The 24,355-nt window shown below is 38.2% G+C and overlaps 1 protein-coding gene across 5 annotated transcripts in view; it reads left to right on the top strand.

The window, feature by feature from the left end:
- Positions 1 to 18,518, top strand: part of USP9X (ubiquitin specific peptidase 9 X-linked) — a 96,704-nt gene extending 78,186 nt beyond the window's left edge. For 3 of the 5 annotated variants that reach the window (XM_041487923.1, XM_041487921.1, XM_041487920.1), the window contains 13 exons: positions 331 to 504; positions 2,402 to 2,543; positions 2,719 to 3,469; positions 3,975 to 4,098; positions 5,308 to 5,533; positions 6,585 to 6,714; positions 8,336 to 8,521; positions 10,189 to 10,409; positions 11,471 to 11,559; positions 13,921 to 14,077; positions 14,469 to 14,681; positions 15,126 to 15,221; positions 16,667 to 18,518. In XM_041487923.1, coding sequence (XP_041343857.1) covers positions 331 to 504; positions 2,402 to 2,543; positions 2,719 to 3,469; positions 3,975 to 4,098; positions 5,308 to 5,533; positions 6,585 to 6,714; positions 8,336 to 8,521; positions 10,189 to 10,409; positions 11,471 to 11,559; positions 13,921 to 14,077; positions 14,469 to 14,681; positions 15,126 to 15,221; positions 16,667 to 16,801 — 2,644 coding nt within the window. In that variant the 3' untranslated portion in view covers positions 16,802 to 18,518. Of the gene's footprint in view, positions 1 to 330; positions 505 to 2,401; positions 2,544 to 2,718; positions 3,470 to 3,974; positions 4,099 to 5,307; positions 5,534 to 6,584; positions 6,715 to 8,335; positions 8,522 to 10,188; positions 10,410 to 11,470; positions 11,560 to 13,920; positions 14,078 to 14,468; positions 14,682 to 15,125; positions 15,222 to 15,909; positions 15,921 to 16,666 lie in introns of all 5 variants that reach the window. The other 2 variants (XM_041487922.1, XM_041487924.1) reach the window with 2 other exon arrangements.
- The last annotated feature ends 5,837 nt before the right edge of the window (positions 18,519 to 24,355 follow it).

The following is a 24,355-nucleotide window of genomic DNA, read 5'->3' as shown; positions in this document are numbered from 1 at the left end:
AGCAGAAATTGTGCAGCTCTATCTGCCTTTTCACCATTCTGTAGAAGTCTGTTAATAAACTAAAGTTTCCAGCAGAGTAGTTCTTTCGAATTTCAGCAGTTTTTGATAGCGAGACTTTGAATTAAGTATGAAGTTACACACAACAGCTTGTTTTTACTTACCAGAAAGTGTCAGGGACAGAACAACAGGTCGTATAGTACATCAAAAACCAGTAGTTTGGCTCTTTGAGGAGGAGGGGTTAGGAGCTTGAATCATATTTTTTTTTTTTCAAAAAGAAATTGTTGGCAAACAAAACAAAAAATATTTGACAAAATGTGCTTTCATTTTCAGACTCTGGGGTGAACCTGTAAATCTACGTGAACAACACGATGCTTTAGAATTTTTTAATTCGTTGGTGGACAGTTTAGATGAAGCTTTAAAAGCTTTGGGCCATCCAGCAATGTTAAGTAAAGTTTTAGGAGGGTCCTTTGCTGATCAGAAGATTTGTCAAGGATGCCCACATCGGTAAGTGTTGGAGATTTTAATCTTATTTTATAGGAAAACAACCCATGTTTGTGTCCTTATAAAAGTAATTAGAGTCAAGAGTGGGACTTTTGTGTGGGTTTTTTAAGCTAATGGACTTTGCTACCTTATTTTTTCTACAGCTGAACATTCATTTGTTTGCAAGTACCTTGAAGTACTTAATCATTATTGTTTCCACTTCACAGATTGTATGTGAAGTATTGTGTATTGATCAAGGCAGGAAAATATTATGCTTTTTCATATTAAAAGTGAAAACAATTGCAGGGACCAAATGTAATGTAGAAAATTTTAATACCTGGGCAACAATTGTTGCTGTCTTTGGTTTTCCATAATGTGTGTTTAGAGCTGAGCCAAGTAGGAATCTTCAGTTCCAATGAGTAAAACTGTTCATACTCACCATGTAACTTGTAATTAAGGTCAGTGGTATAGAAAGTTTATCTACTTCTGCTGTATTTGTAGTTAGCTTTAAATGTGAATACTGAAATTCAGTTTTGTAGAAGGCATGTAAGAAACCACCCATGCCAAATCAGACTGCAAATCTGTAGCTCACTGTTTCAATGATGGTTATTAATGAAGGAGTAGAACTCGGTATTGTAAAGTTGTAATTCCCCAGACTTTTTAATTTATCTTTTTATGATGGATGGTTAAAGTTACATGCAAAATTCAGGATGGCTTAATGATGAACTTAGGGTTTTTAGCATTCGGCTTTTTTTTATTTCTGTTTACTTGTGTCGCTATCAGTTGGCCTTCTTACTGTTCAGGTCATGTGTGATTCTTTAACAGTACATATCTCTGTACATTGCCATGGCAAATTCTTTTTATTTTGAAAGCTAACCATTTTCTTTAGCCTTCATTTAGCAATTAAAATACTGGAAAAATGATACAAATGGATTTTATTGTGGTAATCTTTCAACTTCAATTGACCTAATGTATGAATAAGAATAATTTGTAAAGTGAACATCTTAGGTTTCATAGGTTGCAGTGAGTGACTAAAAGTGAGTTGAAATACTGCAAGGTAAAATGGTAGCACTGATTTCAGCTTATATGCAATGGGTAATTAAATGGCAGATCCAGACCAGAAGCAATGTGAGTTACCATTCATTCCTGATATTATGTATTATCCTGAAATATTTCTGTGTTTTTTGAACTCTACTGGATTTGCATAATGTTACTTATTAACAAAAAGGTAGTTTAGGGAAGAGAGTGTAGTTTAGGGAAGAGAAAACTGATAGTAACTAAACTGTGGATTTGTGTATGGCAAATTAACAGCCTTTCTATATTTTTTTGTAAGCTATTTATTGGATGAATGAATATTGCTGTTGGTTGAAGTGTTTCTAAATATTTATTTATTCAGCCTTTGAATGCTTGATTGCATATCAGGGAAACAAGCCCTTCAGGGTTACACTGGAATAGATGTGGCTTTTTAAATTTATTCATCACTTCTTTATCTTTAAAAACAAAAAGTTGCTTCCAGGATATTTCAACTGGTTGTCTCTCAAGCATTACTAGTACATTGCTAGAGATTTGTTTGTAGGTTATATTTAGAACAGTGTCAAAGCCAGTCTTAAACATTCAAAGAGGTTTTATGAAGATGGTGGTTCAGGGTTTTTTAGATAGAACATAAAAAGGCTTTTTGTTTGGTTTTTTTTGCTGAATTGGCATCTGTTTTGAACTATTGTCTTTAGGTGTGATACAGTATTTGTGTTTATCAGTCTGAGTTTTGTAAAAATACAGTGTACAGATACTCTAATGTAACTGTAGGAAAACTGCAGTAAAAAAGAGTTCAGTTCTTTTACTGCTTACACACTGTAGCACATGTGAAACATAAAAAGTTGAACACATTCCTACCTTTCTCACACATTTACCTGTTCATTGCTAGGTACGAGTGTGAGGAATCCTTCACAACTCTGAATGTAGATATAAGGAATCACCAAAACCTTCTTGATTCTTTGGAGCAGTATGTCAAAGGAGATTTATTGGAAGGTGCAAATGCATATCATTGTGAAAAATGCAACAAAAAGGTAATGATTCCTTATATTTTTAATTTGTGTACAGCTGTGAGGTTACAGCTGTACTAGGTTCAGTCTTAGTTCATGTTTGAGGAGAAAAGTCATCCTTTCATTACTCAGTTTGGTATTTGGTGAGAGTATATGAATGGAAATTTGAGAGCTGGTAACTGTTCATGTCCTTTTTTAGGTGGATACAGTCAAACGCTTGTTGATTAAGAAGTTGCCTCCAGTTCTTGCGATCCAGTTAAAACGATTTGATTATGACTGGGAAAGGGAATGTGCAATCAAATTCAATGATTATTTTGAATTTCCACGAGAACTGGATATGGAACCTTACACAGTGGCAGGTGTAGCAAAATTGGAAGGGGATGATGTGAATCCTGAAAATCAGATAATACAAAATGAGCAGTCAGAAAATGAACACTCTGGAAGCACAAAATACAGACTTGTGGGTGTACTCGTGCACAGCGGCCAGGCCAGTGGCGGACATTACTACTCTTACATTATCCAGAGGAATGGTGGAGATGGTGAGAAGAACCGGTGGTACAAATTTGATGATGGAGATGTGACAGAGTGTAAAATGGATGACGATGAAGAGATGAAAAATCAGTGTTTTGGGGGAGAGTACATGGGCGAAGTGTTTGATCACATGATGAAGCGAATGTCCTACAGGCGCCAGAAGAGGTGGTGGAATGCTTACATTCTTTTTTATGAACGCATGGACACGATAGACAAGGACAATGAACTAATAAAATATATTTCAGAAATCACTATCACCACTAAACCCCACCAGATTAAAATGCCCTCAGCCATCGAGCGAAGCGTGCGCAAGCAGAACGTGCAGTTCATGCACAATCGGATGCAGTACAGCCTGGAATATTTCCAGTTCATCAAGAAGTTGCTTACTTGTAATAGTGTCTACCTAAACCCTCCTCCAGGTTAGTATGGTAATGTGATAATTATGGATTCATTTTTCACAAGAAGAGTTTTGGTTTGTGTGGCCAGGGATTTATCTAGCCAGTGAAAATTTGGTGTGTCCTGCTTTGAGTACTCCTGTCCTCCTGCAGTTAAACACCTTTTGTTGAGTTGTTCATCAGTGGTAACTTGTCAGAATATTTAGCAAAAAATACTTTGATGAACTGTCAGCTATTACTCAGTTGCTGTACTAAAGCAAGTTAAAATACTCAAGTTTGAGGGCTCTTTTGTTAAAAACAGTTCTCAAAGGTGAGATGCTGAATTTGTAAAAGAAATATGTTAGCCTCCAGGTACCTGTGTTACAGCTTACATTTTCTAATGATACATTACAGAAGCTAGAGGCTGTTTTGATCAAGTTTCTTCTAAAATTGGAACACCATATCAGACAAAACAGTAATCTGAAATCAATTAAATTATTAAAAATTGCTTTTACTTTGTCTACATGTGAGTATTCTGATTTTTCTTTAGGACAAGATCATCTGTTGCCTGAAGCAGAAGAAATAACTATGATTAGTATTCAGCTTGCTGCTAGATTTCTCTTCACCACAGGATTTCATACAAAGAAAATAGTCCGTGGCCCTGCTAGTGATTGGTATTTTGTCTTTTAACAACAATTACGATTTTGGAAGTTTGATGTCTGTTAAAAGATCCCATTTAGATACATGGTGAAGGAGCATGTGAGAAGGGGGGAAAATTTGAATATAAAATACTGGGAAGAATTTGAGCTTTGAAATATCCTGCTGATCTGAATAGCTTCAAATTTAATTTTCAAACAGAGCTTAACTTGGTCTTTTAAAAAGAATAAAAGAATGGAAGCTGTCACTAGCACAGAACTAACAAGTTATGTCTTCTGACAGATTCAGAATGGTTTTTACATTGTTTTAGTAGTTTTAAACAAAGCTCTTTACAAGGCATTATTGCAGCTTATATTTAAATTCTGTTTGTGAAACATGTATAATAGTCTTTGAGACACTGTTGGCAGAGTACTTTATGTACATTGCTATGGGGCCTGTGATTCAAATCCACACTGTAACAAACAGTCCCATCTTACTCGTTTTAGTCCTTCAGCTGGGTTATTCTCTGCTGGGGAGAGGAGTGTGGGTTACTACTGGTCAAATTGGAGAGGAAATCTGGTATTCATGGCCAGTAATTTACCAGCTACTAGTAAGTAGTTGTGTAATAATTGCAAATTCATACCCCCAGCAGCAACTTCCAGAGTAGCTTAAGTTACTCCTTTTAATTTAAGAAATCAAGAAGAGATCAAATATTCCTGCTGAAAGGACAGAGTAGTGCAAGGCCCTCTCTGAAACAGATATTTAGTATTTGGGTATTGATTTTTCTTTTTGTGGGGTTTTTTAAGATATCTAAATGAGACTATAAATTCTTGTTAGGTTACATGTTTAGTTGTGTGTTGTATACCCAGCTTATGACATCCACCTGTGTTCTCTGCTGCTCACCCTCTCCCCCAGTTCCAGTACAGAGACAATGGTGGCTGTCAAAATAGGACCTGCTTTGAGGAGTAGTTAGGGGGTGTAATGCTGTCTTAATTCTTAGAGGTGATAGAAGTAAAATGCTACAGTTAAGTGTTAGGTCTTTAATTGAAGGATATCTTCCATTTCTGATTGCTCATAAGAGTATCACTATAGGAACTACAGATTATCTGATCAGAATAATTGTGGTAAACAAAAATGTTCGGGGATCACCTTTAACACGTATTTTCTTAAAACTCTGCAAAAGCACATGTCTGCCAGAATTCACTAATGTCTGTATTTGGTCATAACTGTGCCATCTCCTGTTTCAGGTATGATGCCCTGTGCATCCTGCTCCGTCACAGCAAGAATGTACGTTTTTGGTTTGCACACAATGTCCTTTTTAATGTTTCAAACCGCTTCTCTGAGTATCTCCTGGAATGCCCCAGTGCAGAAGTGAGGGGTGCATTTGCAAAACTTATAGTATTTATTGCACATTTTTCATTGCAAGATGGACCATGTCAATCACCTTTTGCCTCTCCTGGACCTTCCAGTCAGGTATTTAATTTTCTAATGAAAAGCTTTTGAAATTTATTCTTACTTCTTCATTATAAGCATTTAATGTAAAGTAAACTCTGGAGCAGATGCATCAGTGTTGGTTGGAAAGCTGTGCAGCCCATTTGCACTACGAAACAGGATGTAACTCAACAAGTTAGAGTTGCTGTCAGAGAGTTCAGTTTCAGTTCCCCTCATAAAATCTGTGAAGGCTCAGTGAGAGCTTTGAGCTGGGAGTGTGAAATCTGCAAAAAAAAAACAGAGGCAATTTTAGTGAAGTAGCATCTGGGGAAGTGAACCCTTGTATTTATTTAGAACTGTAAAACAAGCAAACCCCACTAACAAATAAACACACTAACCTGAAAACCTGCAAGAGTTCCCTAAGTTTTAATCCCATGTATCTTGCAACAGTGAAATTGTCAAAAATTGTAACTTAGTGTAGGAGCAGAGAGTGAATTGCCTGATTTTAAACACAAACAAAAAAAACCCTACATCTTATTGTGATACTTGTGATAACAGTGTTAAAAAGATCAACTTTTTTGAGCCTTTGCTTTGTCATGTTTTAATGTCTCATTTTGCTTACGTGGTCCTATTTATCTTCTCAGAATGTTTTCACTACTGTGTCCAGTAAAAGAATTCATTAAGAATTAAGTTGAAGCTCCATAGGCTTAGGAAGGGTTCTGTATTACGAGGCATTTGAGATATACCTGTAGAGGTGATTTGGTTGTCTTAGTCTATAAAGCTAATAGTGGAATCGCATGTGGGTTTCTTGAGTATTTAGGCCTATCTGCTATTGGAAAAAAATCCCAGTTAAAAGTTTCTGTAGCTATAATTTCTTGGACTTACACAGTATTGAGTGATGGGAGTTTTACTCCCTGTCTGTGTCTTTTTGTCTGCATGAGATACTCAAGACTGACCAGCTGCTGGTACTTTGGAGCTTGTATAAATCCCATACCTTTTAACCAGTTCTGTTTTCTGTCATAGTAAAAAGTAGAAACTAAATCAAGATATGCTAGATTCAGCCACTAACAGTAGAACTTGTTTCTTTCTGTAGGCTTATGATAACTTAAGTTTAAGTGATCACTTACTGAGGGCGGTACTGAATCTTCTGAGAAGGGAGGTATCCGAGCACGGGCGCCACTTGCAGCAGTATTTCAATCTGTTTGTGATGTATGCCAACCTAGGTAAGCAAATTGCTTTTACTGACAACACTCTAATAAACTGGGGCTTTATTGATGATCCAGTTACAGAGATAACAGCAGGAGGATCCAGTTTTCCATCCTTAGGCAGATTGTTATAGTTATATGTCATATAAATGCTCCCTAGCATCTGTGTTCCTCCTCTTTGGAGTTTGGGGCTTCAGTCTCCCTATCATCCAAGGAAGATAAACATGAGAAGCTTGGAGCTGTAAAACAGTGTCCTGCTGAGAGAGGGTGGGGGTGCAATTTTATAAAATACTTGAGTGTTGCTGTTTATCAGCTCATGCAGGAAGTAGACAATTTTAAAGGAATTTAATTTCCTATCTCTAAAATTAATCTAGACAATTGTGTTAATTTAATTACAACTGTAATGTCTGTTGCTTTCATATACTTTGCCTACCAAAGCATTTTCTGGCAGGTTTCTGTCATGAACTGGAGTAGAATTAGTGTCATAGCAGAGAAGAGAGATGCAGTTCTTCTACTCCAACTTCTCTTTTCTTCTTCACTAGCTTTTCATAGTCAGTGTAGTTCAGGCCTCTTGAGTGGGAGAGCACTCAGAGACCAGATAGGAAAATATAATTTTATTTGTGAGTCTGATCATTATCACAATCTACCCTGCAGAGATAAACTGAAAATACTAATACAATAAGCAGTTGTTCTTGTCTCACTACTGTTACCTGAAGGCTTCTGTATGAGTGTAGAGTCCATTCAGCAAAAACCACAATAACATCATTCCTGCATTCTGTGGAAAAGATTAAATTGTCTGACATTTTGAGAAATCAAATAGTAGATTGTTCACATCAAAGCAAGTGAGAGGTCAGTTCTACAGAGGATGCAACTACAAAACTATCTAGCATAATCAGAAAAAATGCCTTTAAAAAACCACTTACACTCCTCCTTATCAGAAAAATGGAAGGTAAGGCCCAATTGTATTTTAGAATAAGAAAGACTTGGAAATGTATGAAAAATCATTACTTTTAAGCAAAATAAGAAACATAATGCAAGAAGGGATATAGTGAATTTCCTGGTGAGTACTTGTGTATTATGTGCATGGTATTCTTGCAGTAAAACCAGGTGTAGGTTTGGATTTTTTGGTTAGTTGGGGTTTTGGAGGTTTTCTTATGTATTTTGTCACTTAATTTACATTTATTACCTCGTGTGACACAGTTTAAAAATGTCTCAAGTGTGTGATTGATGTATCTAGGACATGATAGAAAAAAACAAAATACACTGTGGGGGTTGTTTTTCCTATTCTGGGCCTCACAATAAAAGGATTAATTTATTGTCCAAAAGACTTCTCTGAGGTTTTACTATTAACACAGATGCTACTTGTGTGTTGCTTAAGTGCTAATGAGTGCTGTGAAGAAATGGTAGTAATTTACAACTCTCCTTCAATGTGATTTTTCAGCTGTATATAATTTTCTTGTGCATCTTTATTGATTTGATTTTTTTTTCCCCCAGAAGGTATAAATGAGGGTTTAATAGAACCCAAGAACTAAAAAGTTGCAAGTCATGTAAACTCTTGTTATTTTTCTTTTAAAAAATTTTAGAACTATTTTCAGTGCCAGAAACAAGATTTTTTTTTTCCCCTCCCTGCCCCATAAAGGTGTAGCAGAGAAGACACAACTTCTGAAACTAAATGTTCCTGCAACCTTCATGCTTGTGGCTCTGGATGAAGGTCCAGGCCCTCCAATTAAGTACCAGTATGCTGAGCTGGGGAAGCTGTACACCGTGGTGTCACAGCTGATCCGCTGCTGCAACGTCTCATCGCGGATGCAGTCTTCTATCAATGGTACAGTGAATCTTAAGTTTGCTTTAGATCCATTGACTAAACCAGTAAATGTCTTTTTATGCATGTTTAGCTATTATTTATAAAGTGGATCAGCTGGAAAAATGTTTTCCTTTTATGTTTAGCAGCTCCTTTCATTTAAAGAAACAAATCTGTTTGTTGTAAGCAAAACTGATTTGTTATACTAAAAAGACCAAAACAGAAATCTGTTCTGTATTTTATGCTGCTAGTCTTATTGCTTAAAAATACAGGGAAATAATTAGTAAAGTAGGAGGCTGTTCATTACAAAATAGTAATGCTTTTGGAATAGTTTAAGCCCATTGTCAAGAGTTGTCCAAAGATGTTCTTATCCTAAGTAGGCAATGAAAAATAGACTACAGAAATAATCTGTACAAGAAAAGCACCACAGCAGGTTTTGAGATAACTGATAGTGCTTAGCACTGAAGAGATGTTGCATTGTTTTGAGTAGCTCTTGAATATGATCTGATGCACATTGACACTCAAGACAGCAAACAGAAGCCAATGCTTCAGTTTATAAAAGATAAAGAATCAGTTAGAAATTGATTAACCACAGTGTAAATCATTAACATTTCCAATAGCTGAATAGAGTGCAGTTATTTTTGAGGAATGGTGACAGGATATTGGGCCATGTGGACTTTATAGCCTGTATCTGTACACGTTCTGCTAAGCATATTTTAGAAAACCTAATTAGAAATCTGTAGAGAAGCTATTTAATGGGAAACTCATTACAGCTTGATGTGTCAGGCTATAAAGTCAATAGGCTAGACTGTGCTGTGGTGAGATTAATGAACTGAAAATTTTACTGTGCTGTAATAAGCTTCAGAATCATGTGGCAATTTTGGTTGGGTTTTTTCCAGTGCATTACTTGAAGCTTAAACTGAAAAGGTAGTCTGCCTGTGAAAAATAGTTGTATATTCAATTTATTCATAATATTGTACTAAAAATATTATTTATATTAACTTTACTTTGACTACTAATTATGATTACTGTTTGCATAATGAAGTAATTTTTTTGCTTCAGCTTATGAAACTAGAAAAGCTTTCCCTAGTCTTCTGGGCATCTTCAGACAATAACTCAAAACACTGCTAAATTTAGAAACATCAGGAGCAAATCAACATTCTTTCACTACACAAAATGAAGCTGACTAAATAAGATACATTAATTGCAAAAGTATATTTATTCTCTACACTCCAGAGATTCAAATGGGACTGTTCTAATGTAGATATTCCTCTGAACACTTTTGCATTGTCTTGTGAAGTAAACAGACATTATGTCCTTAAAATATGGCTTGGGCTGTGTTACACAAGCAGTGAAGTAGATAAATGCAGGAGATGAGAGGATTTCTCTGAGAAATCTCAGTGAATTCTCCTCTTGCATGTGAATATGTCTCCAGCTGTTCTGCTTTGATTGTCACTGCATATTCTTATCAGAGAGGGAGAAGTAGCTCTCTCAGGCAGCAAGTGTCAAGCTTCACAAACATAAAAATTAGTTCTTTCATACTATTTTTTTTCAAAGAAAATCAGCTGTTAAGGGAGGGTTTGTGTTTTTTCTCCATCTGTGTTTTTTGATGAGTTACACCAGTTTGTATTTTGGAGTCTACACTGAAGGTACTTCAGCACCTTTTAATCTGTAATAACTGTTTGTTCCAGGTAATCCCCCACTTGCCAACCCTTATGGTGATCCTAATTTATCTCAACCTATAATGGCACTTCAGCAGAACGTGGCAGACATTCTGTTTGTGAGAACTAGTTACGTAAAGAAAATTATTGAAGATTGCAGCAACTCTGAAGAGACCATCAAGTTGCTTCGTTTCTGCTGTTGGGAGAATCCTCAGTTCTCTTCCACAGTCCTCAGTGAACTACTTTGGCAGGTAAAAATACAAAGCTAGGAGAGAGATGGGAATAAAAATATGAATGATTCTGCATTTAAATGTAAGAATGTTGTATTAAATACTGAAGGGTTGCTTGATAAATAAATTTCCTCAAAATGGCATCCTCTGTCAGTATTTACAGTCTTAGGTCTGTATGTCACGTTGGAGCACTGTGGGAAGAGCTTTATGAATTTAGGGAAGCAATCAACCTTTAACAAGTCAGGAATGATGTGTTAAGGGTGGAAAGTAGACTGAGGTGGTCTTTGTGAATTTCAAGAGCATCTGCTAAAGCTTTTTGTCATTATCCATAAAAGAGATTCGTAGATGACATGGGCAGTCTGAATAATTTCCTTAGATCTCACTTGTATTTATTTCAAGTATGTTTGTTAAGTAAGGTTTTTTTACAAGTCTGCAGAACATATTTGGCTTCAGACTCAGCAAAGAATCTTTGATACTGTCTTATATTTCCATTGTAATCTCTGTAAGGTCAGTTACACTTCTCCACTCCAAATAAAATCCTTTATTTCTGTTAGCCCATCTTTATATTTGCACATTTTTTTTAATGTAGCATCACATTTTTCTATGTCCCTTTGTTTGACATGACACTTGAAAGAATCATAATAAAAATCACTGTCTTGATATTTTGCTACCCATATATTTTAGATTTTAGGATAACCTGTGAAGACAACCTTTGTACATATTACCTAAAAGTAGCAATATCAATGAAAATTGCCATTTTAAAATTTTTCTTTTCTAAAGGTATTTTTTAAGGTACTGTCTTCAGCTTATCATGCTTGGAGCTTCAAATCAACTGTGTCAGAAAATCCAAAAGAGACATTTTTTTCCTTTACAGAACCTACTGTATTTAAAAACAAATCAAATTAAATTGCAACCTGTAAAATTCCTGACACAACCAACACTTTCTAGAAAAGAAGTATTGTATCTAGAAGTATCCTTTGAATTACAGTAAACTTCAAATAAATTGTGCTCTTGTACTTCACTGTGTAAGCTACCTGCCTCAAGGAATGCTTTCTTGTGTTCTCTGCATTTTCACTTTTTAGGTTGCATATTCATATACATACGAGCTTCGACCTTATTTGGATCTGCTTCTGCAAATCCTGTTAATTGAGGACTCTTGGCAAACTCACAGGTCAGTATTTGCCTGTCCTTTTATAATTCAATATTGTTCTGTACAGATTGTTTTTCCAGTGGTTCTGTTGCTAATCCTTTCAATCGGTTAGTTTTAAATAGGTATTAAATCAAAATTCACAAATAAAGCGATTTTCTGTGGTTTTATTTGAAATTTTAAGGTAAGTACAATTTTTCATATTCCTTACTATAGAGAAGTTTGCTATAAAGCCAAGATTTCTCACATACAAGAGAATGTGCTGTTCAGGTTAAACTTCCCTGTGCAGTGCTCAGATTGATTCATAGAAACATCCCCCTGAGGTGGGTCAGTGACAGCCTGGCCTTGCTCAGGAGCACATCAGATGTGGGAGTGGTACCAAGACACACATGAAGTGTGAATGTGGGAGAAAATAATATTTCACATTTAGATATTCTCCATATGATCACATTTCAAGAGAATTGTAACTCAGCATATTACATATTAATCCAGTTGAAAACCTAATTTTTATAAGTTTACAGAATAAAGCTTTTGAAAAGTTATTAAAATGTTTAATTACTGCAAATACTATTTCTGAAAACAGTCCGTTTTTCAGAAGTTTAATATAAAAGTAGGTGAGATGACACAAATGTCATGAATGTGCTACCTGTCAGTGTTTTAAAATGTCACTGTTTCATAATAAGCAGTTTTAGGTAGTATGGGATTTACTGAATCATTTCCAACTGTGTCTTATAGGACATTTCAAATACTTTCAGTGAGAGCACACTTGTTGGGTATGGGAGTGGACTCGTCCTTGGCTGTGGAAGCAGACTGCTCATTTAGAATGTTACCAGTTGCCTGGGCTTACTTTAGGAGGGGCTCAAAGGAGATGCTGGTCTGGCTTAACCACACTCCAAAATATGATGACTGACTTGTAGGGATTTGGTAGTTTTCTTTATGGGATTGCTATGCATATATAATGCAGTTAGCTTATAGTATCTTCTTGATAAACAAATAATTCCATAAAGTAAGTCCACAGAATGCTGGAGGATAGGCACACTTTAATAGATATGATGTAAAACAATGGATTTTTAGGGTTGAACAGCAGGTGAGAAATCATGGAAGTGGTTGTTGGGGATAATGCTGTATTTGGAACAGCAGGGTATGAAGGAGAGGTAGAATGCTGTGGTGTGGCTTCCCTGGAGAAGTACATCACTCCATGTTCTATTGCAGTGTCAGGAGCAGCACTGCTCCATGGAATTGTGCTAGGCTTCCACAGAGGGTATTAAATGGCCAGCTCCAGTCATCCACTACTTCTTGCTGCCACTTCTGGCCATAGCTTGAAGTACTTGTCTCTGTCCTGTTCTTGGTTTTGCTGTAATAATCAGAGAGTTTTAGTGATATTTGTCTTGTCTTCTGGAAAAAAAAAAAATCCCAAAACCCAACAAACCGCCGCAAAATAGTGAAATTGTCCATTGTAAATGGTGTCTTGTAACTCCTGGAAAATGAGTCTGATCTGACCCTCGGAGCAACTTGTCCTCTGGTACTGCAAGATCATTGCTGCTGGCCCTTGGCATCAGACCCACTCTCTTAAATTTCTCTTGATTTGACAGGTTCAAGTGCCAAGTTTGGAATGGTGCAAGTGCCATTAAATTAAATTAACTGAAGTAAAGCTCATCATTGCTTTACAGATGGAGCCTGGGCTGACAGCTGCCAGGGCTGTGAGGAAAGAGGGCAGTTCTTTCCCTGCCATGAGTGTAGGTCTTTGAGACACCAGTGTGGGTTCTGTGCCCCCTCTTGACTTTTTTTCAAAGCCAAAAGTATGTCAGTTCTCAGTTTTTGCACATTTTCAGGGTAGCAAGTTAATTCCTGTGCCTTGTTCAAGAGCAGAAGGCACAGAAACTGGGCTTAGTTCCAGGGAATGCCCGAGTCCCCTGTCCCATGCACAGATATGTCCACTCATTCCCCTTCTGAAGAGCTGCCTGTAAAAGGGTGTCTTTGAGAAGCACAACTGAGTGTAAGTAACCATTCTGTTGAGGATTTAACTGTTCCAGTTCTGTAAGGACCTGCTGGGTTAACAAGGCTGATTTGTAAATGCAGTAGATACTTCAGTAATAAAATTGAACTGTTAAAGTTGATTACTGTGACTAGAATTAATCATTCTTACATTTTTTATATATCTTATTCAGTTATATTTTTAGCATGTTTGGTAATTTTTAAACTAAATTATATATATGACATGTCAGGTTAATTTTCTGATTTTAAAAAAAGCCCTCTTGACTAACACCAGAAGTCAGAACATCAGCTGTCCCTTTTGTAATGGTATTGTATATAGAGCCTTAATTCAAATGCTAAAACTCTTTAACATTTAAAGTTTTATTGTGGTTTTGGTTTGTTTTTTCCTAGGATTCACAATGCACTTAAGGGAATCCCAGATGACAGGGATGGACTCTTTGACACCATTCAGCGCTCGAAGAATCATTATCAGAAAAGAGCTTACCAGTGTATAAAGTGCATGGTAGCTCTCTTCAGCAACTGCCCTGTAGCTTACCAGATCCTTCAGGTGATCCTTTTATTCTGTTTCTTGCTACTTTTTTTCCATTTCTGTGTTTAAAGAAAACTCAAACCCCACCATTATTCAGTTTTTAATGCCTCAATTAAATTACAACTTCCAGGGACAACTCATTTGAACCTTCTGTATGAGAAGGTCATTATAAGGGATTGAAGGCAATTTGATTAAATTCACACTCATTTGCAGCTGCAATGCAGCTGCAAATCTGCAGACTTCATTTCAAATTTGAAATTTTCTTAGGGAAAAAAAGGATATTTGCGACTCCTTTAAACAGCAGCAGATAGGTTGGTGGTCTCTGGCAGCTGATGTGTAGGAAAGGAAAAATACTTCTGTTTTCAAGAGCAGAGGAAGTAATTGTGAATTGTTCATTTTCCATCCACAGAGCAATGGAGATTTGAAGAGAAAATGGACCTGGGCAGTGGAATGGCTTGGAGACGAGCTGGAGCGTAGACCATACACTGGCAATCCCCAGTACACCTACAATAATTGGTCTCCACCAATACAGAGCAATGAAACATCAAATGGCTACTTCCTAGAGAGGTCACACAGTGCTAGGATGACTCTTGCAAAGGCTTGTGAGCTCTGCCCAGAGGAGGTAAAGAATTAATTTGACTTTCAATTAAGAAACTGAGTAAAGTGCTTCCGTAAATAATTAACCTTAGCAACAGTCTCCGCTCATTTAAGAGGTAACACATTTCATATGTACTTTATAAGAATGGATTTATATTTTTATTTTTTAGTTTTTATTACTGTTCCTGTAGACATCTGTCACTTAGAGAATTAGCAGTATAAAATTGAATTGACCATTTGAAGTAGATTATGAATGGGTCTGTATTTCCAGTAATACATTGAGAGAGGGACTTTTTATTTAGTACAGTACAAGCTATAGGTGACAGGATAGGGTGGAATTTTTTTCTGAATGTCTGAAACATGACTCTAGCATGTCTGAAACAATCATTTGCACACAGGATTGGTTTGGGTTAGAATAATTGTAATATGTTTTCAAGAAGTAAATTAAATGGGCTGTTTCAAACTTCAGGAACCAGATGATCCTGATGCCCCAGATGAACATGAGTCTTCTCCACCTGAAGATGCACCACTGTATCCCCATTCACCTGGTTCCCAGTATCAACAGGTAAAAGCTCTGAGTTGAACTATTTATTCAGTTTCAGGTTTGCTTTTTTTTAGCATTTATGGTGACTTAAATTATAGGTATTTAGCCAGAAGCATGTTATATGTCAAATACCATATTTAGAGGAATAAAGGTGCACCTCCATTTCAAGCAGGAGCAGTTTCACCATCAGAGCTTCAGATGAGAATTTTATCAGCTCAGGGATTAATCATCCACAGAAAGAGCAGAGAGATTGATGTAATCACAGCCTAGTGCATACTGAATTTGATTCTGCTGTATTTATTGACATTGATAATATTTTGTGAGCTGCTTTCTTGTTTTCAAATATAAGATCAAGTCTCAAGGCCTGAATTTGGATAAGTGGAAGGCTTTTGGGAAAAAAAGCAGATGGCTTTGTGGCCATGTAACTTGTGCTATGAACAGTGATCTCTAAATCTGAAGTACATATAAAATCCAAATCTGTTTTTCTGTTAAATGGTTGCTTTGTTAATACTTTCCCGTGGAAAGCCAGATCTGGAAGAAATCATAACCAGGGTCTTCTTATTGAATTGACTAAATTATTGGATCCCTCACTTAGTTGCCATATTTTGTTCCAATTCATTTTGTATATTCCAAATCTGCTAATTTAATTTCCTTTCCTGCCCAAATCCATTTTCCCCTCCATCTTGCTTTCCTTACTTGATGTTCTCAGCAGAGCAGTTGGTAAGTCATGCAGATTTTCCCACTCCTTCCTGAGCTCCCGAGTTCAGACACATTCCGTAACCTCACCATTGCCCTTGTCATGTGTTCACTTTCTTGCAAGAGATAGCATTTCTCACTAACACACACCCAATCCTCGTACTCTTGGTTTCTCCACAAACTCTGCAAAACAGTAGATAAATGAGGTAGTTTTGTTTGCCAGATCTGTGTGTGACTTTTTCAGTTGGGGCAGAGCATTTGCAGAAAGCTGCTGGTCTAGATTTCATTCAGTTCTATAACATTGAAGTTTCCCCCTTAAAAATTAAAGTGTGCTGCATAAACACAGGTTTGCTTTTTTCATCGTTTTAGGGGAAAAAGTCAAGCTGGTTGAATCTGTTAATAAAATCTGTGCACAGTGTAATGTCGCAGCACTTAGGCAACCTCTCTTGGTCTCCTTTTTTCCTTTCTTGCTGCTTTTGCTTTGCATGTAACTGTTTGTGATTCAAAAGTTGAGATTACTGTTTCAACTGATCCTTTTATCTTTACAAGTTGAAAGTTTGTTTCCCTTGTGTGTAAATCGGGGAGGTAAGTGAAAGGTGTGAATCAGAGGAATGAAGCAGCTGGGATGTGTGTTCATATTATGTAGGTACATGAGAAGTTGGTGTGCTTGAGGATACTTCCTGGTGGTCTGAGTGGAAAGGGAGAAAGCGGGGAGTCAGGAGACAGCCCACAGGGTTAAATCCCTTTGAAATGTGTGTGCTTTGTTGCAGAATAACCACGTGCATGGACAGCCATATACGGGCCCGGCAGCACATCATATGAACAACCCTCAGCGAACTGGCCAACGAGCACAAGAAAACTACGAAGGCAGTGAAGAAGTTTCCCCGCCTCAGACAAAAGATTAGTGAAATGCACATAATCAATTAACTTGCTCCATCAAGACTGTGCACCCAGGCCTTACAGTCCAACTTTTCTCTGTGTCTGGCTAATATTTAAAACTAGAAAAACTATTCCTAATCAACATGGAGTGGAGAGTCTATTCACTGTCTTATCTGCAGAAAATTGCTGTCAATATATAACCCGCCTGCAGTGGAAAGTGTATAGTGTTTTGTAATAAATGGCCTGATGCTAATGTGTAAATGGCAAAGGTGTATATAGTATATTAATGTTTGACTGTTAATTCTTGAGCAAGAAACATTTTTTTTTGTCTGGATGAGACTCACAGATCTACAAAAACAAAAAAATAATTTCTTGATATATCTGCTGCGCTCTGCAACCAGTGTTGCCTGCCTCATGGCAGTTGGATCAACTCCTTTACGAAAAAGCCTATCCATGTCAACCACAAAAATAGTTTCATGTTAATTCTTTGCCACTGGAGTCGATTTTACTATGAGCAACGTAATGGCTGGTAACCTTTTAATTATTTGGTTGATGTGGAAAATTGGTGATGTAACATTGTTTCTAGATCTTTTTTCATTGCCTTTTTCATTCTGGTATTAGGTTAATCACTTTGAAGCTATAGTTATGCTGTAACATTTAGCATGGCTTCACACCAAGTTAGTGTAGCCAATGAGGGGAATAAAAAAAAAAAAAAAACAAGCGTGAGAGCAGTTGTCCCAATGTGACAACTGTATTGCTCAGAACTTTTTCTTCTTACACCTAGACTATAAAATGGGGAGGGAAAATGTGACAAACAAGTGGTTTTCAGTTTCACATATGTTCCTCACATCTGATGTTTGACAGTTCTCTCTCTGGGTGGGATAAAGAACACTTAGTTTTCAGTAATAGGAATTTAAAAGATTTAAAACAAATATGCAAAAATTTGCTATGCCAGGATGCCTGGAGCATAATAGACTGTATTTGGTGTGCTTGTTTTGTTTCTTTGGTAGAGCTTATTAGATAAACTTCTAACACTTTCCTTCTACTGCATCCCAGTGAAGTGGAAGTCAACAAAATCACAGAGTACTTGTGAGTGCCACTGCACCAAGTTAACTTGCTGGTTTTCTGCTCGTTCACAGTTCTACTTGAAAGCGAGAATTGTCTTAGCTCTTTATCCATTATACAGAAAATCTTAACATTAGAAGCAGGGTTTAAATATAAAAGAAACTACTGGTTAGTCAAGTACAATTCTGAGGTATCTCTATTCCAGAATAAACATTTGTTTAAAGACTTAAAGAACCGCATCAGTAAATACTGTATTTAAATGAAAATTGGTAACTTGAATGTGTGTAATTTTTTTGGAACCTGTCTAAAAACCAAATACCCCTGCAAAACAGATACAGCCCACCCTATACTATTTAAATATTTTGCTGTTTTATTTTATAGAAATTATTTTGCTGAATTCACAAATAGAATTTGATTTAAGAAGAATGTTTTGTCCTGTGGTGTGTGTTGTTTTTTGGGGTTTTGTTTTTTAATGGACTGCACAGAAAGGTGAATTCTGTGCAGTGGCACTATGCTGAATTCTGGAACAACAGTCACATTGAGATTCTGTGCACAAAAAAAAAAAAAAATTGGCCCTCAAGAATAAAATAATCAGGACAATTACACTGTAAAAGTTTCTTAATGTGATTTATCTTGTACTTTTTGTATGTTTTTATATATACATATATATATTTAAGAGCACAAGCTTGATGGTGTTTTTTACGAATGAGTTGATAGAAACAAAGCTGCTTATCAAATTAAAGGTCCGTAGTTTTGAAATGAACAATGGAAAATTCAGTCCAAGTGCATTCTTAGGCATTTAGTGTAACAAGGGAGAGACACAGAAGATTTTTGAATATGCTGTGTAGCAATGATCACTTTTATGCTTCCATGTTTTTCCTAGTGCTCAAGTTAATTCAGATTTTCTTCATAGTTTTTTAGTAATACCATTTTACCTGGATTTAGTAAATTTGGATAACGTGTTCCCATTTATGTTTGGGGATGCTTGTTGGAGGTTTTAACTACAAAAATTCTACCCTGAGTTCTCAAGTTGAAATATTTATTTGGACCAGTAATTGTTAAACAGGCTATCTCAGAGGCGATTATTACGTTTTTTGTACTATATAGGTAAAATATATAATGTGCTAGTTCAGCCTTGCCAAATGTGTTTGCTTTTAATAGTGCAATGATTGTAGAGACATGTCCAACCTGTGACACTTTAAGGCTGTGGCTTTCTCCAGCCACACCCAGCCCTGCCCCAGAACTGGGAATGGCTGCAGTGGCAGTTGTTTTCCAGGCAGCAAACTGAGGATTTTGTTCATCTCTGTGACATGAAGAAGAGTAAACCCATATTGTTTGCTGCAGCTGTTGCTTTTTAAACAGGCAGCTCCAGTGGAAGGTGCAATGTTTTCTTCACTCTGGGCAAAACCATTTTGAATTGTACTTCTTAACACATACTGTACAAGCAAAAAGTTTGATATGCACGTTTCTGTGGCAGCATTTTGGCAGGTGGCTCCAGGCGATGCTCCTGGCGATACCTCGTTGGTGATGGCACACTCTAGAGCAGTACCCCTCAAAGTGCCTAAAGATTTAATTCCCCCATCACTGATTTCAGTCCTGTTTTCTGTTTAGAACAGTTTCTAGGGAATCTCTGGTCTTCCATAAAAATGAGCCAATAAATAGTACAGCAATTCCTGGTGTTCCTGGCAGTGTAACATGGAATACATAGAAACTGAAAATCCATAGGTGATGTTGAGTCAGGGTTAGTGTGTAGTTTGACCTTGGGGGAAATCCATAACCTTACTGAGCAGAATTTCTCCATCTTGTACATTTGGATTGTGGTTGTTTAGTGACTACATTAAGCTTTTAACACTTGCTGCTGTCAGTGTTAAAAATAGTACAGCCATATATAAAAAGAATTCAGTCACTGTTTGTGTATCAGTAAATGTGCTATGTTTTGGTCACAGAGTTGGTCACCTGCACCTGTGTTACCCCTTTGACAACAAGGAGATGGCTCAGGGTTCTATCAAAGCTTGTTTGTCCTGCAGGACCTGAACTTGTAGGAATGGACAAGCAGAACAGGACTCTGCTTGATTTGGAATTTTTCACATTATTTTCCCAGCTGACTACAAGCTCTGAAAATTTGAGTTCTCTGTTTTTCAAGCTTGTGTATCTTGCTGAAATCGAGCCAGAAAGAAATTAAATTCCCCCATTGACATTTCTTTTTTTCTTTTTCTGAGTGAAACTTTAGGCAACATGAGAGATTTGTGTTATATTTGCTATTATGCCTTCTCAGCCACTCTGTTGTGCCTAGCTTGTGTGTTTTAGCATATGTATCATGAAAAAGCACTTACAGTTCCAAAACTTCCTGTTTATTTCCTGAGATCCAGGAGAGAATGAGATTAGCCATTCTGCCACAGTTAAAATGGGCAAAAATTGGCTGCTGTAGCAATTTACTTCATTTTTGGTTTCAATAAATTTTGTCTACCTCTTAAGTCTTTTGCCAGAAATGAATAGGCTGATGAACTGTGTCAGGGCAAAGCGGCTCCATGTTTTTGTTGGCATGAGTTCCAGTTACTGGGCATTACAGGGAAGCTTTCAGTGCAATGAATTTAACTAGAAATGAAGTTAAAGACTTGACTGTATAAATTGGAGGAAGAAGTGGCATGTTGGAAAATTTGCAGAGTAACCAATTAAGCATTTAAATATCTTAGTTAAACCTTGTTATCCCACACTCTCAATTCCACATTGGAAGCAAATTCTCTCTCCCGTGGCAAAAGACACACCTTTATTTTTGGGAGGGGGAGATGCTGATGCCAACCTCACATTTCTTAGGACAGGTATGGGAGTTTCCCATTTGTGGCTCTGCTCCAGCACAGCATAAACAGGACAACAGTGATTTTGGCTCTCTGTCTTCTTACTTTTCATACTCTCCATCATGTTCATGTTACCACTTTCCCACAGCCGTGAGGTCTTGGGAATGAAGTCTGCAGCTGCCTTGCCTAGAGCCAGACAGAAGAGGCATTCTGGGAGCAGTAGGAAGTGTCTTGCACAAACCACGTGCTGCGCCGAGGTGCTGCAGTGGCAGAAGGCAGAGTGGAAGGATCCCAGCTGCTTCCTCCTGCAGGATTCCTGCTCTCCTTGCAGGTGGTCTGGTGGGGAAGGTGACACCAAACCACTCTTAAGAGCTCAATGAATTTTCTCCTGGCTGGCAGCTGGGGTCAGAGTGAGCTGTGTGTGTCCTCTGTGCCATTCCAGGGTGTCCCTGTCCCTGCCTTCCAGTGGGGTTTCCATGTCAGCACACTCTTGGCTGACACTTGGCCTCTGATCCAGACTGGAGGAAGGGCTTTAACCCAGCCCGAGCACTGTCACTTTTCACACTGGAGAGGTTCTTACCATAAATTTCCTTTTATTTCTAAGGTATAAAAGTCTCCCCTGAGCTCTTTTTAAGTGTGCAGTAGCCATTCCTGTGTCATTTTTTCACAAGAGCAAGTGCACAGCCCCACCCCTGCAGTGCCTGTTAGGGGTAGGCTGTGTCTGAAGTGTTGACAAGGGATTCCAGCCATTAAATTCAGACATCCCCATCCTGCACTCTGATTTTCTAATGCAAGTTGTGGTGGATCCATGGATTTCAGCAGCATTTGTGTGGGTTCAGTTGATTTCAGCACTGTAAGAGTGGAAGTTGGTGATATGTTGGGGTCAAGCCAGCTCAGTCAGTGGGTGGCACAGAAGACAGAGCTCTTGTTTGCAGACAAATCAAAACAAGCACAGGGGAACCAGTTTCTGAAGGAGAAAAACACTCCTGAATAAGGGCTAACTTTTAATCAGATTTTTAAATACCCAACTCTGTATTTTTTAGCTTTAGAACTCCTTGAAGCCACTTTTTGATAATAAAACTGACCTACAGGCTGTTTCCTTGGAAGAATTTAATATAGCCTTAAATCATATCAGCACAGTTCTGAAACAACAAGGTCATTGTTTGGTGGTCAAAATAATGTGCAAAAAAATGTCTTCTAGTTTTTAACCATTAGATAACCTTGAGTAATGAAAACAAGAGGAAAAAGGTTCCATGACTTCATCTACAATCTGAGCATAGCAAAACATCCAGTGCAGGAAAACAAGATCATGCCCTTCTCTGTTTCTATAGTATTCAAAATGTCTGATAATGTTGATTTTTGTTCTTAATTTGCAACTACTATTCCAGTAAATTGGTGTATTTTGCCCTAAGTGGTGTGAGCTGCACAGTCTGCATTTGCAGTGATGTCCCCTTTAGTCCACACCAGAGCAAAATGTTTAAGTGTTTGGTTTTCCCCTATAAGCTGTTCCCTGATCCACATTTCTGCTGTGGTGTCGTGCTGTTCCTGTTTTCATACAATGCCCAGGGCTGGATGAATGCTTTCCAAGTGTGGTTTCACCTGAGCCATTAAGTGAGCAGTTCTGTTCCTTTGCTGTAGTGATACCTCTGTAGGTGCAGCTTTTAAAGGTATTATTGGCCTTTTTTGTAGCTTTATTTATTGAAATGCTGCTCAGTTCTTGTCCCTCACTCTTAAATTCCTGTCCGTCATTTCTTGTGATTCTGTCTTACAGAGTTTTTCACTTTGGATTGCAAGGATCATTTTTATATTCAATATTTTTGTATTTTCTTGGAATCAAATCCCTTCACTTGCCATGATGATTGTTTACCTCCTGTTTTTACCCACACCTGCTGTCCTGCTGTTTGCTGCTGCAAGGGAAAAACCCAAAAAGCCCCCACATTTGCCAGGCAGCCTGGAGCCTTTCACAGTGCAGTAGCAGCAGCCACAGCCTTGACCAGGTGGGCTTTGTCATCTCTTAAATCTTCTCATTTATGTGGGATAGGAAAGCTTTGTGCTGCTGATGGCAGTCTGGAATTCTAATAGCTTGTAGCTTATTGGTTTTCTTTGGTTGGTTGTTGTTTGGGGTATTTTTTCCCTCCATTTTCTATATTGAACCATTATTCTACAGGTGAATAAAAGCAGTAGGTTTTGCTGGAATCTACTCTGGAAAAGAAGGCGAACTGAAAAGTTGGACACTTAATATACTTGATTGTATTTAAATATCTGGTAGGTGCTTTAAAGTCCTCAGAAGGTCTTCTGGAAGCAAATTCCAAAGCTTAGAAATGTGAAGATGAATTCTTCAGGACTTACTGATACTCACCAATTCTGTCTGCCTGCCCTGTGCGTGACTGAGGACAGGTGAAACAGCAGAAATGGGAATATTTTGCTGAAGGGAGAGGTCGTGCTGTGTGAAATCCCTGGGGAGCTGGAGCTGTGCTGTGCCTGGCCCCACGCAGCCCCGTGGCAGCAGCTGCTGAGCCTTTGTGCGGGGCCTGTCCTGAACCACAGCGCTCCGGGGGCTGTTCCGAGCAGGAACTTCCGATTAAGTAGCATGTAAAGCATTTTCTATTCTTCTTCTTCTTCGCTAAGATCTGTACCAAGTCTAATCCTCTGAGCAAATAAAGGCAGGGATGGGCTGAGCGAGGGCCAAGCTGCTTCTGTGAATACTTTCTACCTCTTGTCGTTCATTGCCGGGAGCGGCTCCGGCCGTGCGGGAGCTGCCCTGGGCCAGGCCAAGGTGCACAAATTCCTGGTGGGGCTGTTTGCTGGGCAGGCACGGGCATCCCTGCCTCCCTGGGGATAAATGGAATTGTTTGGGGTACCTGTGTGTGCATCCAAGTGAAGGAGCTGGCGTTTTGCAGGTGGCACCGTGAGGACTCTCAAGCGCTTCTCCTCAGCCTCTCGTGCTGCCTCCCGTGTGAAGCAGCATCAGATCCTCTCACAATTAATGTTCAAATTACGCAGCAATCGCAGGGAGGGACTTGGTTTTCCAGCTGTGTTGGTGAGGGTTTAGGAAGGGAGATGTGGGCATGTGAAAAGCCAGAATTCTGCAGATCAACCCAGGTGTTAATCTAGAGCAAAAAAATGTTACTGATTGCTACTGTGGTTGTGTGTAAGACTGAAATGCTGAAAGAGAACTGTAACCCTCCCACTCCGAGTCTGAGAGAGACCTGGCATTGGCATTCTGAACACTTCTGCAACCTGAACCAAAAACCTGCTGTGGGAATGTAGACTTACCATAGAGCTGTGGAAGAAAACTTCGATCGTGTCACTTCTCTCGGTCTTCAGAGCAGTCAACATGGTTTTGATGTAGGTTTTAGATTATGTATATATAAATCTGATTGAAGTACCAACAGCAAACCATAAATAAAATGTGGACTTAATTGAAGAACGGGCTAGTGGAGGCCTCTTGTGTTGAATTTATTAAAATACAACATAACCAAGTTGTTGGTGGAGGAGACTCGCTGTGATGAAGACAGGGAAATAAAGCTGGAGTTGAGCCAGGTTTGCTGCTGCCTCTGCACCTCCTGTAGCACCCACAGAGTGGTTTGATGGTGCTGCAGTGGCTGGAGACAAGCTGGGAACGCTCCTGGCATCACCTTCGTGCCTGTGAGGGCCAGAGGCTCTGGGAGTGGCAGCTGCTCCAGGGACAGTTCCTGTCACATTGCAGTCGAGAGGAGC

Source organism: Pyrgilauda ruficollis, unplaced genomic scaffold, assembly GCF_017590135.1.
Source record: "Pyrgilauda ruficollis isolate IOZ18807 unplaced genomic scaffold, ASM1759013v1 scaffold85, whole genome shotgun sequence".
In the NCBI taxonomy this organism is placed as follows: Eukaryota; Metazoa; Chordata; class Aves; order Passeriformes; family Passeridae; genus Pyrgilauda; species Pyrgilauda ruficollis.
The sequence above is the reverse complement of the archived record's forward strand: the minus strand, read 5'-3'. Positions and strand labels throughout refer to the sequence as shown.